This window comes from Bubalus kerabau, chromosome 14 (genome assembly GCF_029407905.1).
Source record: "Bubalus kerabau isolate K-KA32 ecotype Philippines breed swamp buffalo chromosome 14, PCC_UOA_SB_1v2, whole genome shotgun sequence".
Classification (NCBI taxonomy): Eukaryota; Metazoa; Chordata; class Mammalia; order Artiodactyla; family Bovidae; genus Bubalus; species Bubalus kerabau.
In genome coordinates, this window is record NC_073637.1 from 84027177 (window position 1) to 84043439 (window position 16263).

Here is a 16263-nt window from a genome sequence, read left to right on the forward strand (position 1 = left end):
CTGGGATTTGCACCTGGCAATCAGGCCCTGGAACCCACACACTGAACCACTTTACTTACTAGAGGCATGAATTCAGAGGGTTTTTATCCTTGAGAAGTCACAAAAGCAACTCCATATAGTTAATGTAAAAATCACGTTATCTAGTCACTGCACGGTCTGCAACGTGTGGAGGGGTTCCTAGGACCATTTTCAGCAGTTCTGACATACTTGAGTTCCAGACATACTTGAGTTTCAATTCAGGTCAGTCGCTCAGTCGTGTCTGACTCTTTGCGACCCCATGGACTGCAGCACGCCAGGCCTCCCTGTCCATCACCAACTCCCAGAGCTTGCTCAAACTCGTGTCCATTGAGTCAGTGATGCCACTCAGCCATCTCATCCTCTGTCGTCCCCTTCTCCTCCCACCTTCAATCTTTCCCAGCATCAGGGTCTTTTCCAATGAGTCAGCCTTTCACATCAGGTGGCCCAAGTATTGGAGCTTCAGCATCAGAACTTCCAATGAATATTCAGGGTTGATTTCCTTTAGGATTGACTGATTGGATCTCCTTGCAGTCCGAGGGACTCTCAAGAGTCTTCTCCAACACCACAGTTCAAAAGCATCAATTCTTCAGCGCTCAGCTTTCTGTATAGTCCAACTCTCACATCAAAAGTAGGAATTCCTGGTTTAAGGGGTCATCTCTCAAGACGTCATCTGCTTCTTTACATTCCAAATCAGTATTTGTTTTTGTCTCAAAATGCCTTCAGTATTTTAATATGAAACATTTTTCATGTACATATTTTGATATAGTGTGCATATGTGCATGTAAAAGTGGGGGGGAGATGATGTTCAAGAATTAAATTCATCTGTCCAATTTATAGACCAGTTGCTTTTCTAGCATCTTCCAGAATATTCTTTGTTGAATTTGAGCCTATTGCAGTACTGTATGTGGTTTTAGATAAATCCAACGTCTAACATTACCTTTCCGCAGATTTTCTTTTTGTACATTGTCTAGGAATAAATATTAAATAGAAATTTGAAAGTCATCCCTGGAGGCCTGGCCAAAAATGAGAATTGCCGTTTCTACAGTTATCTGCTGCTGCCCTGGATGGTCATGCAGGCAGCAGCGTCCTTGTCCTCACCTTGCTAACTCCAGTCACTGGTTCCCAGCTCCCATCTCACTCCGTCTGTCTCCAGCATTCGACAGAGCTGAGCACAGCCTCCTCCTGACTTCCTGCCCTCCTTGAGTTTCTGTTTGCCTTGCAGACTATACGTCTTCAGTGCTGGCTCCACTTCCCTCTCTACCTCTTGATGCTGGCGGACCAGCACTTGTGTGTGACCTCCTTGTTTTTTCTGTCTATTCCTATTTCCTGGCGATCTTTTCAGTATCATAGTGTTGAACGCTGACTATATGCCAAGGACTCCTGAATTTGTATTTATATATTGCCCCCCCAATTTTTTTTGGCAACACTGTGCAGCATGTGGGATCTTAGTTCCCTGACCAGGTATTGAACCCACACCCGCTGCAGTGGAAGCTTGGAATCTTAACTGCCAGACCACCAGGGAAGTCCCTACTTCCCCAAATTTAGACCTATGTATTCAATTGCTTCCCAGGTGGTGCTAGTGGTAAAGAACCTGCCTGCCAATGGAGGAGACGTAAGAGACGTGGGTTCAATCCCTGGGTCGGGAAGATCCCCTGGAGGAGGGCATGGCAGCCCTCTCCAGTATCCTTGCCTGGAGAGTCCCATGGACAGAGGAGCCTGGCGGGCTACAGTCCATAGGGTGGTAAAGTCCGACACGGCTGAAGCGAGTTAGCACGCTTGCAGTTGCTTACTAGACAACATCCCGGCTCCTCTCTCTAGAGGCAGCATCACCTACCACCTTTTATGTCTCAATGACGACTACATCTGACGAGTTTCTTAGGCAAAGAAGCCAGACTCCTCCCATTCTCTTAGGCCTCACGTCCGCCGCCACGGAGTCCTCTCGTGCGGCTTCTCAGCACCCGTGCCGCCACCGCCCTGGTGCCAGCCGCCACCGCCTGCCTCTTCCCGCTGCCATCGCCGCAGCCTCCTGTCTTCCTCCTGCTACCCCACCTTCCTAGGGCCTCTTCTCCAACAGCAGTCGGGGTGATGGTTTATAAATGTTCACATCAGATCGTGTCACTCCAAAATCTGCCAGCGATTCCCATTCCCCTTGGAGTAAAAATCAGAGCTCTTGAGTGGCCAAAGGGCCCTACATTATCTGGATAGCTGTTACCTCTTTGACTTCACCTCTTGTTTCTTAGTCTATGCTCAAAAAGTATCTTTGCACTGGCTGGATGTCTTCATCTCCTATGAGTTTTTCTTCAAATGTAAACTTCTCAATGAAATTTTGTTGTTTAATCACTGTGTCCGACTCTTTGCAGCTCTGTGGACTGTAGCCCACCAGGTTCCTCTGTCCATGGAATCCTCCAGGCAAAAATACTGGAGTGGATCTTGTTTCCTTCTCCAACCTTCTCAATGAACCTTTGCTCAAATAGTAATCCTCTCAATAAATCTTCTAAGTAAAACCAATGCTGATAACTTTAATTAAAATTTCAAAATAATGCACTCTAGCATTTCTAATCCCCGTTGTGCTACTCTTGTTGTTTTTGATGGCACTTATTACCTTCTAATATACTGTATAATTCACCCTGCTCAGGTTTAAGTGCTTATACAAGGGTTCCTTGCAAGTTCAATTCACTGATGTATCTTTAATGTGTATTACCATGTCTGGTAATTTGTAAGCACTCAACAAATGTTGAATGAATGAATGCATACATACATACATATTTAATGTATGCAAATCAAACTTTCACTTTTTAAATTTTTTTAATTGAAGGATAATCCTTCACAGAATTTTGTTGTTTTCTGTCAAACATCAACATGAATCAGCCATTGGTGTACATATGTCCCCTCCCTCTTGACCTCCCTAAACTTTCACTTTTAAATTCACACTAAATTCCCACCTAACTCATCAAATATTTGTTAATTTAATTAATACATATTACGGGTCTCATATATAGCTAAAAGGCTACATTGCTGCTTGAGGGGAGATCTTTAAAGTATGTAAGCGACCCACCTGATTGTTAGAAAGTTGCGGTGGTGTTGCAGGCGGGGCCCCTCTGTCCATGGGTTCTCCAGGCAAGGATACTGGAGGGGGCTGTCATGCCCTCCTGCAGGGGATCTTCCCCACCCAGGGATGGAGCCCAAGTCTCCTGCATTGCAGGTGGACACTGGGAAAGCCCCCCAATCCCCCCCGCAAAAGACTGTAGATAAACAATATTTATAGTACTAAAACTCGAAACTACTTAATTGTTTAATAAGAAGTGACTGGTCAGATAAATTATGAAATAGCAAAGGTTGTACAAATATTAAATATCATGTGCTTTAAAATATTTAAGGAAAAATGAAATATGTAGTAAACGATGCTAAGAAAAGAAAGGGGCAAAATTATATAAATTGGACAAATACTTACAGACATTCTTTAAAGACTGGAGGGAAATGCATGACCCCAAAAGAAGGATTACTTCCAAATGGGTTAATGGTGATGTTTATTTTCTTCTTCTCTGTTTCTTCACGTGTTGATAAAGAAAAAGATATTTTTTCATTTCAAATAGTGAAAGTGTATTTGCTTTTATAATCAAATAAATGGCTTCTTGAAGAGGGATACAATAAAATATACTATTTTCTTTCCATTTTTCAGATACTTACATCCAGAAGGATTGCCCTCTGACTATACAATCAGTATTCTATTCCGGATTCTTCCTGATACTCCAGAGGAGCCCTTTGCTCTTTGGGAGATTTTAAATAAAAATTCTGACCCATTGGTTGGAGTCATTTTAGATAGTAAGTATATTTATTTACAAACATTTGCACACACATGTGTGGGTTGTGTACGTGGTGTGTCATCTTGCCTGTCTTGTGTGTATTAGAGTAGCTCACTTGTTTTAAGCCTTCGGTCCATACTAATAATGGACTATGTTGACAGTTGAGTCATTCATTCGTCTACTCAGACTTTCAACAAATATTCCCTGAGGCCCTACTGTGTGCTGACGCCAGGTTCTGCGATTCAGTAGGGATTGAGGCGAAAAGAGATCTGTCCTGCGATGGGGAGACTGTAGGGAGGCCAGGGTTGGTGCCAGGAGGGTCAGTGGGAGGGCTGGGGTCAGAGGTCACTTCTGTGAAGAAAGGGTAAATGTCGCATGCTTCTTCCGGGTTCCTGGGCCCAATTCCAACATACGAGCTGGGGCCTGGGGAGTGTCGGGGCGCTTCTCACACTACACCAGGCCGTTCTTGGGCAGCAGCAGGTATCTGAGAATTCAGCTTCAGTCGGACACTGTGTACCTGCAGGTGTTCTTGGACCCCCAGGCTGAGGATGGCTCCTACACGACGGCCTTCCTCCCCCAGTTCCGCCATCGGCGGCAGGATCAGTCTGTTAGTGCAGATTGGAGGTGCCAGCAGCCATGTCCAGCCCAGGAGGCCACTTGCTCATCCAGATTGTCTCCTGTGCTTGTGACCCACAGTCTATAAATCAGAGGGTCCCACAGATTCCTCCTCGGGTTTTAATAATTTGCTAGAGTGGCTCACAGAACTCAGAGAAACATTTTACCTACAGCACTGGGGTACCAAAAAAAGGGAAAAGAAAGTGAAAGCGAAGTTGCTCAGTCGTGTCTGACTCTTTGTGACCCAAGATTCCTCCATCATGGAATTTTCCAGGCAGGGGTACTGGAGTGGGTTGCCGTTTCCTTCTCCATTTCACCTGCAGCGCTAGGTTACCAACGGTTACCAGCGCGTTATAAAACGCTATAACTCAGAAACGATGTGCTGGAGCTAGGCCTGGGGAGGGGAGGGGGCTTCCAGGTCCACCCTGCACCACCCCCCAGCAGCTCCGTGTGGTCACCAACCCTGAGTCTCTCTGGACCCCATCCTTCTGGGTTTTTGTGGAGGGTTCATTACACAGGAAAGATGAGTTAAGTCACTGGCCACTGGCAATTGAACTCAAGTCTCCAACGCCTCTCCCCTCCGTAGAAGTTGAGTTGGGAGCCTGGGTTCTAACCCTCTCAGCACAGGATTGCTTTTCCAGGCAACCAGCCCGCATCCTTAGGTGACCTGAGGGCTTTCCAAAAGCTGCCTTATTAACATAACAAAGGCGCATGTATTGCTCTCTCCACAGGAAATTCCAAGGGTTTCAGGAACAGAGAGCAGACCATAGACAAAGACCTAGTATACATGGGAAATATATTTTGGTCATCTGAATAGGAAATGTCTCTTTCTTTTAAGTCACAATGTCGTAGTACCTCTCTCCTATCAGAGAAAAAAATGCCAGGTTGGCAAGCAGTATGTTTGGGGAAGAATTCTGGGATGGAAATATACATTTGAAAATGGTATTGATGGGTGTTTAAGTCCCAATACTGGGTCAGAGCATCATAAGAGGAGTCTAGAAAGAAGAGAGAATAGTTGTGAAGAATGAGAAATTCCATTGTTGGGAGGTTGGAAAGTTGAGGAGGAAACAGTGAAGGAAACTTCTTAACCTTTGTTCTTAGAAGTCACAAATGATGATCACTTAAAAGAATTCTCAAGTTTTGGGTTAATGTCCCTGAGTTTTCTACATATATTTTTAGTGTAAGATTTCCAGTCAAGCTGGGATCCAAAATTTGGTGGCTGTTATTAGGTACTGACTCAAACATTTGGATAAGGAAAGTATTTTAAGCTTATTTCCAAGTAGCGTTTGTTAAAAGACCTTTTAGTACATGGAAATAAATCAGCAGCTAAACATTGAAAGCATTTTGCTTTGATACTGAAACTAAGGCAAAGCTGTAGATTAAAAAGGTGTAAGCTGCTAACTACACACAACCAGGACTTGAAAACAAAGAAGTCTCTTGAGACGATCAATACTTGCTCCTTTTGAAAACCAAATGAAAAATTAAATTGTAACCTGGGGCTGAATTAGTGAGAAAAATATTCTTTTTTTTTTTTTTTGTAATAAAATGTTCCTTGTAACATGAAGTACTCAAGAGTAGAAGGTGTTTGTTTATTTGTTTGTTCATAATGTTCACAATAAAAGACACATTGGATTATGACTATTTCAGAGAGGTGTAAGTTACATGTCCTGAGAGAACTGGTTGCTTCAGTGGTTAAATAAGGCAGAGTCTGGTTTTTATTTCTTAATATTTTATTACTGAATTAGGTCCTGTGAACCCTGCTCGGGCCGTAGCCCATTCCAGACTCTCTGCCCCAGATCCGGGAGGGTTCCTTTTCCATTCAGGCTTAAGTAGGCAAATGGGAAACCCAAGCTTTATTCAGTGACCGAGAATGGAGAAGCAGGGACTAAGTTCACAGATCAGTTTCTCACCCCCCTGGGCAGAGAGATTTAGAAAGTAAAGACAAAGACAAGAGGAGAGGCATCTGCCTGAGTCCACAGGGAAGTGCTGTGCTTAGTCGCTCAGTCGTGTCCGACTCTTTGCGACCCCATGGACTGTAGCCCACCAGGCTCCTCTGTCCGTGGAACTCTCCAGGCAAGAGTACTGGAGTGAGTTGCCATGCCCTCCTCCAGCTACTGGGGAAGGGGCACGGCTTTTGCCAAGGGCGTGGTCCTTAATGGCTGCCAGTTAGTAAGAGTGTCATTTACTATGCTAATATAGTAAAATATCCATTTTCTTGGAGAAGGAATGGCAGCCCACTCCATTATTCTTGCCTGGAGAATCCCATAGACAGAGGAGCCTGGTAGGCTACAGTCCATGGGGTCGCAAAGAGTCGAACACTACTAAGCAACTTCGCTTTCTTTTTTCAAAGTAAAATCAAACTATAATGAGACTCACAATCTGTTGGAGGTCAGATTTATCACCATTTTGGCCCCAGCTGGTTCTTTTTTCTTTTTCTATAGCTTCCTTTCTTATCTCTGGACCCTTTCACTTAAAGATTTATGTTCACTCCTGCTCAAGGTGGGGAGTTGGCAGGTTTTGAGCAAGGATATTCCTGCTAAAGGTGGGGCTAGAGGGTTGATGAGTTTTGAGCAAAGATCAGGAACATCTCTGGTAACAATTTGATTAGCTTCTTTCTTCCTTTTGGTCTGCCTCCACTTCCAACTTCAGACCGCGCTTTCCCAAAATGGCGATGGCAATGCATACAGGCGGGAGGTAGAGAGGAAGAAAGAATGTCGGGCCCCGCCTCATTGTCCCCACGTGGTTCACTCAGTTAGTTTGGCCAATTGAAAGCCTAGGGCCTTCCAAGGCCGTTTCGTTACCCACTCACCACTTTAAAACACAGCTTCAAAGCAATGGTTATATTGTTTTGAGTTGACTTTTTAAAAAATTACCCATTTTAATACTTTCTAGAATATTTTTAATCTTTTATTTTGTTTGATTAGATGGTGGGAAAACCCTAACATATTTCAACCATGACTACAGCGGGGACTTTCAGACTGTTACTTTTGAAGGACCTGAAATTAGGAAAATCTTCTATGGAAGCTTTCACAAGGTGAGCAATGCCTTGTATGTATATATATATATATATTCTTTATTCTGCTTACTGCAGGCCAAGCAACAGAGAAGTGCAAAAAAAACCCAAAAAACAAAATCAAAAACATCGTGCTTTGGATCTCCTATAGTAAGAATTACCTGTGGGGCTTGTGAACTGCCCAGATATTCTGATATGGAAGTTCTGGGATGGGATCCTAAAATGTATGTTTTTATCCAGCACCCCAGGAGATTTGATAGTGTCAGGAGGAAGACATTTTCCACTGTTCTTCTGGGTTCTTCTGGCTGGTCTAAGAATCAAATTAATGGGAGAAACTCAAAAGTTTAGTAACATATATACTTGAGGGAGACCCAGGAAAACTGAGTAACTCACCAAAATAGCCAAAACCTTACCTTAGGCACCATCTTCAGCCAAAGACAAAAGAGGATTATGCAAGCAGTGGTTTGGGTTGGACTTCAAAAGGAAGGAGACAATTCACATGGAGAAGGAAAGCAAATGTTTAGTAACTAAATGAGTCAATGGGACACAGATTCCCCTCCACACACACACCTAGCCATATTCTTTGCAGATATTGCTGGTAATAGCCCTGTTCTGGGAGCAGACCTTCTGTCTAAATTCTTTTAGGCAGTTAACATGAAGCTCAAAGTTTCTTTCTGAGTCTTTTGGACCTTGGTTATTTTCAGCTTGAAATAATCTGTATTCTAAAGAGACATTTTGGACTGGCAAATTTTGGTCTCCTATCATAGCAGTGGTCCAGGTTCATACTTTGAGGAACCATGTAGCAGAGGGTAATGGATTACTAAGTAGACAGTTGTAAATTCCCTACAGTATGTGTTATGTAGAAAGGATTGCTGGTCTACCTGGCCACCAATAGTGTTAAAGTGCCAGCAGCCAAATCTTGTTAAAATATGTAGACAGATTGCACTGAGACAGCCCGTCACTGCCACTGCATGGTAAGTTGCCCTGAGGAAGAATTGTGTAAGCCTGACATTCCTCCTCCTCCTAAGTCACTTCAGTGGTGTCCGACTCTGCGACCCCACAGACGGCAGCCCACCAGGTGCCCTCGTCCCTGGGATTCTCCAGGCAAGAACACTGGAGTGGGTTGCCATTTCCTTCTCCAATGCATGAAAGCGAAAAGTGAAAGTGAAGTCACTCAGTCGTGTCCGACCCTCAGCGACCCCATGGACTGCAGCCTTCCAGGCTCCTCCATCCATGGGATTTTCCAGGCAAGAGGACTGGAGTGGGATGCCATTGCCTTCTCCATGCCTGACATTAGTTGTCTTATTGTAACCTGGCACATGTGATAGAGCTCTGCTCCTTCGTGTTTCACATCTGTGAAACATTTTGTTTTAGTGGTCACTGCAGTAGACAGCCTTCCTTCCAAAATTTACTGTTTCCTTTGCAGTGAATAATCCCACTGATATCTGGGCTGTTAAAAAATGCAACAGCAAGAGTGCCCGAGAGCAGAGCATTTACTCAGTGGTGTTGAAAAGCCTTGCATCTTGGCCACGCCCCTCGTGTCCTGTCAGAGGCAGGAAGGGGGTCACACAGCAGTCTTCAGCTTGGCTTCTGTTTCCTGATAGGATGCGGTCAGATCTGTCTAATCTATACAACTTTGCTACCTTCTGGGGTTTTGAATACCATCACTATATAAGAACAATTGCATAACAAAATTCTCTCATTTTTGCATAAGAAACGTTGCGTAAAAATATTTTTTTCTTGTTACTAGGACTGTAAACCACAAGTGTCTTAAATAAGGTATCTTAGAGACACGTGAGATGCATGTGATTTATTAGTGTATGCTTCCGAATAGTCCCATTAGCATTTCTTTGGAATTATTGTCATGTATTTATCAACTTCCTCTAGAGATGATTTTTTCTTGGTGAGACAATCATAGAGTAGTCAAAAATATTATAGAGGAAATGAAAAGCATTGAGATTCCATTAGTGTTTACAAAAAAACCCATAGAGATGGCATCTGAATGTGGGATAGTCATGGAAGTGGTTTAGAGTAGAAACTTTCTTCTCAAGCAAAGTGCTTAAGGAGACAGAATTCCTTTTCTTCCCTTGCATATTTTTTGGTGATGAGTCATGCAATTATGTAAATGTATTTGGTATTTTCTCCTGCTTCTTACCTTTTAAAACATTTTTACTTTTATCAGCTACATATTGTTGTCAGCAAGACTTTGGCCAAAGTGGTTATTGACTGCAAGCAAGTGGGTGAGAAGGCAATAAACGCATCATCTAATATCACGCTGGACGGTGTCGAAGTCCTGGGGAGAATGGTTCGATCAAGAGGACCAAATGGAAACTCTGCACCGGTGAGTGGATAAACAAATGAATCTGTGTTAAGGGAAAAAATTCTAAAATATGATTATGTATTTTCCAGGGGAAGAGCTTGGTAAAGGCATAGATGGAGAGAGTGATGGTGAATGATAGTTGATGAATGATAAGTAAATAGATAATGAATGAATGAATGAAGTGCAAATGAATGAAATGAATTCATTTAAATGGATTAAAACACAAACATTCGAAGCTCTTGCAATATGCTTCTGCTGTATTATATGGAGAATGCTCCAGAAATAGACTAGTTTGTTTTCTAAATGAAAATTTTAACAGTAAGATATTTTTAAAATTCAAATAAAATACCGTGACATAAATGGTTGGTTCATGAGAATCAAAACTGTGGATGAACCTCATTTATATGACCAGATCCAAATCTGTATAAAACATGTTATTATTATACATGGGAAATTGACATAAACCTCTCACGTGGGTTAGATTTGGGTATTTTATAACTAGGTTCTTGCTATTGCTAATGTCAAGTTAACCCTTTTTATCATTAATAATAAGGGATAATAATATTTTATCATTAATATTTAAATAACATCATTTTAAGATATATTTTTTATCATATTTTTTTAATCATGGATTTTAAGATCAAGAGACTTCAAATTGGCAAATAAATCACATTCTTTTCAGTTAATGCCTACAAAAAAGAGCAGTGAGCACAAACTTTTGTTTTAAGACCACACATTCACAGCTAATTAGCAGCATTCTCTAATTTGAGTCATTCTATAATTAGAACCAATTCACCTGGAGGGAATTTTATTCTTGTAAGCAATTCCAAATATTCACATCTACACTTCTCTTCTGTGTAACAGAATAATCGAGTTAATTAAGATTCACTCTTATTGTGCTTTTAGAGACCTGCAGAACTAGCCAGCTGTATGGAATTTTAGAAAGACCTGATGATTCTCAAAGTCTTTTAAAGCTGAAATCATTTAGTATTAATACAAATGAAATCTTCTAGTATATCAAATAAATGAAAATGATTTGCAATATGCTTCAGACCCCATGGACTGTAGCCTACCAGACTTCTCTGTCCATGGGATTCTCCAGAAGACTACTGGAGTGGGTAGCCATTCCCTTCTCCAGGGCATCTTCCTGACCCAGGGATCTATCCAGGTCTCCTACTCTGCAGGCAGTTTCTCTACTGAACAGAAACCATGTCATGGTCTTCATTTGCAATCGCTACCTTTGACCTTACATCACAGTATCTAATAAAGTTATATGAAGAGTACTTTCTCAAGAAACACTTGTTAGAAATTAAATAGAAAGCCATCTATCTGAATTTTTCTTAAAATAGTTTGCATGTATCATGTTCCACCTGTGGTGTTGACAACAGTGCGCTAGTAGATATCCTGCCGTCTCCTAATTAGAGCTCATACTTTGCAATTACAGTGTTAAAATTACAGTTACAAATTAATTGTACTTCAAATTACACTCTACATAGTAATTTTACTCCAAAATATATGACCAATTAAATATTATGGAATTTAGTTCGGAAAGCAAAAACAACCATAGGTTTAGGGTCTACCGGTAATAAATCTTTACTTTCGTCCATGAAAGAAGAGCAATTAAAACAGCAATTAAACCCTCTGTGGTTAACGCCCACCCAGTAGTAGACAAAAGGGAATTTATAGAAGTCAGTCATTAAAGAGTTCTTTGTAGAACTGGTAGGAAAAAGTTGTGGCTTTTGCGAGAATCTGGAAGTCTACAAAGGATTACTAGATTTTCAGTCTACCCACTTATTGAGGAATTTGATTATGTTGAAATGGATGATTAGGTTAGATCTCAAGAATGTGATTGAAAACTTGCTTGGTTTTTTTGTTATTATCAACACTTGTTTCAGTGTAAGACAAGAGAGAAGCTTCAGTCTTCAGTTCTCAATTTAGAAATCACAGATTGCTAACATGATCTTGAAATATATGTGGACTCTAATACCCTGCAAAAGGGAATGTGCAATGCACAAGTTTTGGGTCGTTCCAGAAGGAGTAATTATCATCTAAGAGAGATTAGTAGTTTATAGATCGATATTCCCTGGCAAATTTGTCAATGATTCAAAAAATGCCAGATGATGGAATGATTCTAAATTTTCAGTTTTTAAAGAATATAATCTCTCCATTATTTTAAAGTTTTTATTTTTTATTCGCGTATAGACAATTAACAATGTTGTGATAGTTTCAGGTGGACAGCAAAGGGACCCAGCCATGCCTGTGCCCGTATCCCTCTCGCTCAAACCCCCTCCCATCCCGGCTGCCTCGTAACATTGAGCAGGGCTCCCTGTGCTTCCAGTGGGCCCTTGTTGGTCGTCCATGTTAAATACAGCAGTGTGCACACGACCACCCCAAACTCTCTAACCATCCCTTACCCCATCTTCCCCCTCTGGCAACTGTAAATTCGTTCTGTAAGTCTGTGAGTCTGTTTCTCAGGCTATAGTCTTTTTAAACCAAAGCTGAGTGGAGAAGAGATGAATGGATTTAGGGATATAGTAACTACTCTATTGATATTACTCATATTCGAAATAAAAACTTGTGGTCAGCAATGCAAGACTTTACCGGCAGCAAAAATTCTCTAGTGAGACTAAAATGATAAGCGGGCTGAGTCTAGCTGTCAGAGCACACGGGAGCAGACGTACAGCTGGGCCTCTCCTTTGCAGTCTTCTTTGTTCTGAGAGGTTTCTTCTACTTTTCTGATACCTAATGAAATGATCATGCTTCCAGTCAGAGATGATTCAAGAAAATGTTTGAGCTTCTGGCATTGAACATGTTTCTTAGTATCTCTTTCCCACCTTTCAAATCTAACACCTAGATAATTATACAGTTATTTGTTTAGTTCTCTGATGTGTAAATAAAAATAAATATAAGTTATGTTATAGAATTTTTAGTAATTTTATTTTCTGAGTTAAAGTTTTTATGTAGGAATCAATAGAAGACAAGTCAATGATCCTATAGAAACAAGTGTTTTCCAATTGTAAGGAAATGGTTGTGTTTTCACTCGATTGTATCTTTTAATCCTTAAAATGATAATAGTGACTAATATGTATTGCCTAATATGGATCAGGCCCCTAGAGAAGGGGATGGCAACCCACTCCAGTTTTCTTGCCTGGAGGACTCCATGGACAGAGGAGGCTGGCAGGAAGGCTGCAGTCCACGGGGTCACAAAGAGTCGGACACAACTGGCGGATAACACACACACGGACTAGGCAGCGTGAGCGTTTCTAAGACGTTCCCGTTTAATCCTCCAGTAACCCAGGAAAATATATCGTCCCCATTTTATAGATGCAGAAACTGAGACCTGAATAAGTTAGGGAGAGATCCCCTTTCAAACACGAGGACAGTGAGATGTGAGATTGTATTTGAGTTGCATATGGTTACTGCTCTTCATTCTGAGCTCTCTTCCATTAGGTCAGCCTGATTATGATAGAACTTAAGGCAGAGGAAGGAATCTGGTCTGTGACAGTGACCATATGCCCTGTGTATTCACTGGCAAGTTCAAAAACTCACCATTATTTGAATTACAGGCTTGAAATAAATGTGATCAAAATGCGCCCCCTCCCCAGCATCTCTGCACCTTAACATTCTGATTACTACCAATGATTGCGACGGTGTTCATTTTTATCTCCTAATTGAATAGAGCCGTTGTGGTTTCCCTTAAATTCAGTAAGTTGATTGAGAGCAAGTACAAACACCCTGTTAAGTAGCTGATAAGTGGTAAGTGCTTAATAAATCATAGTTTGAAGGTGGAGTCAGTAAAAGTTACACACCAAATTGAAAGCAGAAGGAGGCGTGGGTCCCCAGGACTCCTTCTCCTGTGTTCTCAGGGAATGTAAAGCTCTCTAAATATTTGCATAAGATGAGGTACAGCTCGACTTCAAATTATAAGCTTAAAAATGATATGCTGGAAAAAAAATCAGAAGATGAAATACGGTACTGAGTGGGAAGTCCCTTTTAATTTCCATTCACAGATCACAGTGCCTCAACTGCCAAAAAATATTTTAGTCTTATTTTCATGCTAACATTTGACCCCAAATGACTTGCCTTTTGTGCTATGCCCAGACAAAAGTGTCCAATAATGAAAAATGAGCATTTGTAATTGTCTAAGTATTCCCTTGAAAGAGATTATTACAAGTGAAAGTGGGACGGTCTTTTTCTTGTGCAGATTTTTTTTCATAATGCTGTTAGTTACAAAGGAAAAAAGTTGCTAAAGTCAAAAGGGGCTGCCTCTTCGACGTTTAAAGTATGGTTTATTTTGATCCTCGCTGTCTTGAATTTTTAGGTACTCAAATCTGAGATCTTTGACATATTATCTCTGTAATGTTTCCTCCATAATTTGTGTAAGTGTGTGTTTAATTACTTCTGGAATAAAAGCCAGATTTTAAAAAATCAGTCCCCAGAAATGGGACTTGGAAAAGAAGTCTTTAAATAAAGGCTGAGGAATCTAAACTATTACGAATGCAAAACAATTATGAATAAATTTGTTGTACTCACACAAAAAAAGGCTTCTGACTTCATCTGACTTGAAAAAGAAAAGACAGCCCACAAGCATTCTTCAAATGATAGTATTGGCCTCATTCAGCACTTAGTAGGTATTCAACCTCTCGAATAAATAAAATGAACTCATAAGAATCTCAATAACTCAAGAGGGCAAAAGAAGTTTAGCCAAAGGTTTGTATGGAGACATTGTACAGTTATAGGTGATCGGGTGGTGACTGTTTATTTGAAAAACTTCAAGAAAGCCTGGTATACCCCAAGACTAGTGAAAGGCCTTGGCTTTAAATAAATCTTTTCATTCACTGAAATGTTTTCACACTGAGGGCCCTGTTCAGAAATGGAAACTTTCTTAATGGACGAATGACTCACAGAATTAACCGACTCTAATGCTCTCATAATGGGACTCATTTAATAGAAGTGATTATAAAGTCAAATGGCATTGTAAAGGCAGGCTGGGGTATCTGCATTTTAAACATTAGACTAATGATCTGTTCACAAAATAAACTGCAAGAAAGTGAGGTGTGCTGTTCAGCTCTCAACAGGAATTAGCTTTCAACATGTGCTTAAATTACTTAGGCCTTTTCATCCCAAGCCCTAATTTATAGAACGGGGTAGACATTACTATTATCAGACCTCACAGTGGTGATGGGAAGAGTGAAAGACACAGGTGAAGTCCTTGGGATGGTGCCTGGCACACAGCCAGGTTTTCAACAAATGTTTGCTGGTATTGTTGTTATTTGCTAAGATTTTTCTCAAAATATTAAACAGATACAATGACTGTGGACACAAACTGCTGTTGTATTTCTGCTCTCAGCATCACATCACTTTCATCCTTTTGATCTAACCATTTGGCCTCTGTGTTATATACTCCTGCAGCTTATAGGTCAACTATAAAAGGGCTTCTCTACATGTTGCTTTAAAATAAGGTTTATTTTGCATAACTGTATTTCAGGAAGTGTTCTAAATATTTTCCTTTAATGGGTTCATTTTGTTGTTATGGCTGCTATTATTACTCTGATGAATAGCTACTACTGCATAGCTACTATTATTCTACTATTTTTACAGATAAGGAAAGCTGAGACTCCACCACATGAAGCAATTTGTTTAAAATGGCTTAGCTTGTGAGTGGGTTACACCCAGGCAGTCTAGCTCCATTGCCTCTGAATCCCTGTGCTGCCTTGAAATACCTTTGCTGCTACTGTTGCTTGTGAAAATCAGCAGCCACGTTCTTTAAAAATGCTTTAATTTTGAAAACCAAATTTTTTTTATTGAACTTTTTATTTTGTAGAGGAGTATAGCCAATTAACAATGTTGTGATAGTTTCAGGTGGGCAGCAAAGGGCCTCAGCCAGACATGGACATGCATCCCTTCCCCCCAGACTCCCCTCCCGTCAGGCTGCCACACAGCACTGAGCAGAGTTCCCTGCGCTCTTCAGTGGGCCGTGTTGGGTTACATTTCAAACACAGCAGCGTGCACCTGTCCATCCCACACTCCCTCACTGTCCCTTCCCCCGTCCTTTCCCCCGGCAGCCATAGCTTTCTTCTCTGAGTCCATTTCTGTTTTGTAAGCTCGTTTGGATCGTGTCTCTTTAGATTCCGCATCTAAGAGACATCGTGCAATGTTTCTGCTTCTCTGACTTACCTCACTTAGTATGACCATCCCTAGGTCCATCCATTACAAACTTAATTTTTCAATGATCATAATTTAGTTGTGTGGTTGCCCTGAACAGACTGAAATGTCATGCCCTTTGAAAAAAAACTTTTTTAAGATGGAAAAGAGTGTACTGAGCCATGCACTTATTGCTTCAAATAATGCAATGGTTTTATATTGAAAACAGAAAGCATGATGTCTTGATTTATGGATCTGCTTTCAACATTTGTGTTATTAATCTTGCAAAACCCACTTGGGAAAAGATGTTTGCAGCAAGGCGCAGTTCTTCCTGGGTGTGGCGAGAGAAG

The 16263-nt window shown here is 41.1% G+C and overlaps 1 protein-coding gene across 5 annotated transcripts in view; it reads left to right on the forward strand.

Annotated features, from left to right (window-relative positions):
• COL14A1 (collagen type XIV alpha 1 chain) overlaps positions 1–16263 on the forward strand; it is a 230700-nt gene that overhangs the window by 137882 nt on the left and 76555 nt on the right. For all 5 annotated transcript variants that reach the window (XR_008702439.1, XR_008702440.1, XM_055546785.1 and 2 more), the window contains 3 exons: positions 3698–3840; positions 7361–7470; positions 9632–9790. Coding sequence is in view for 3 of the 5 variants with exons in the window: in XM_055546785.1 (XP_055402760.1) it covers positions 3698–3840; positions 7361–7470; positions 9632–9790 (412 nt within the window). In the remaining 2 variants the exon portion in view is untranslated. The remainder of the gene's footprint in view (positions 1–3697; positions 3841–7360; positions 7471–9631; positions 9791–16263) is intronic.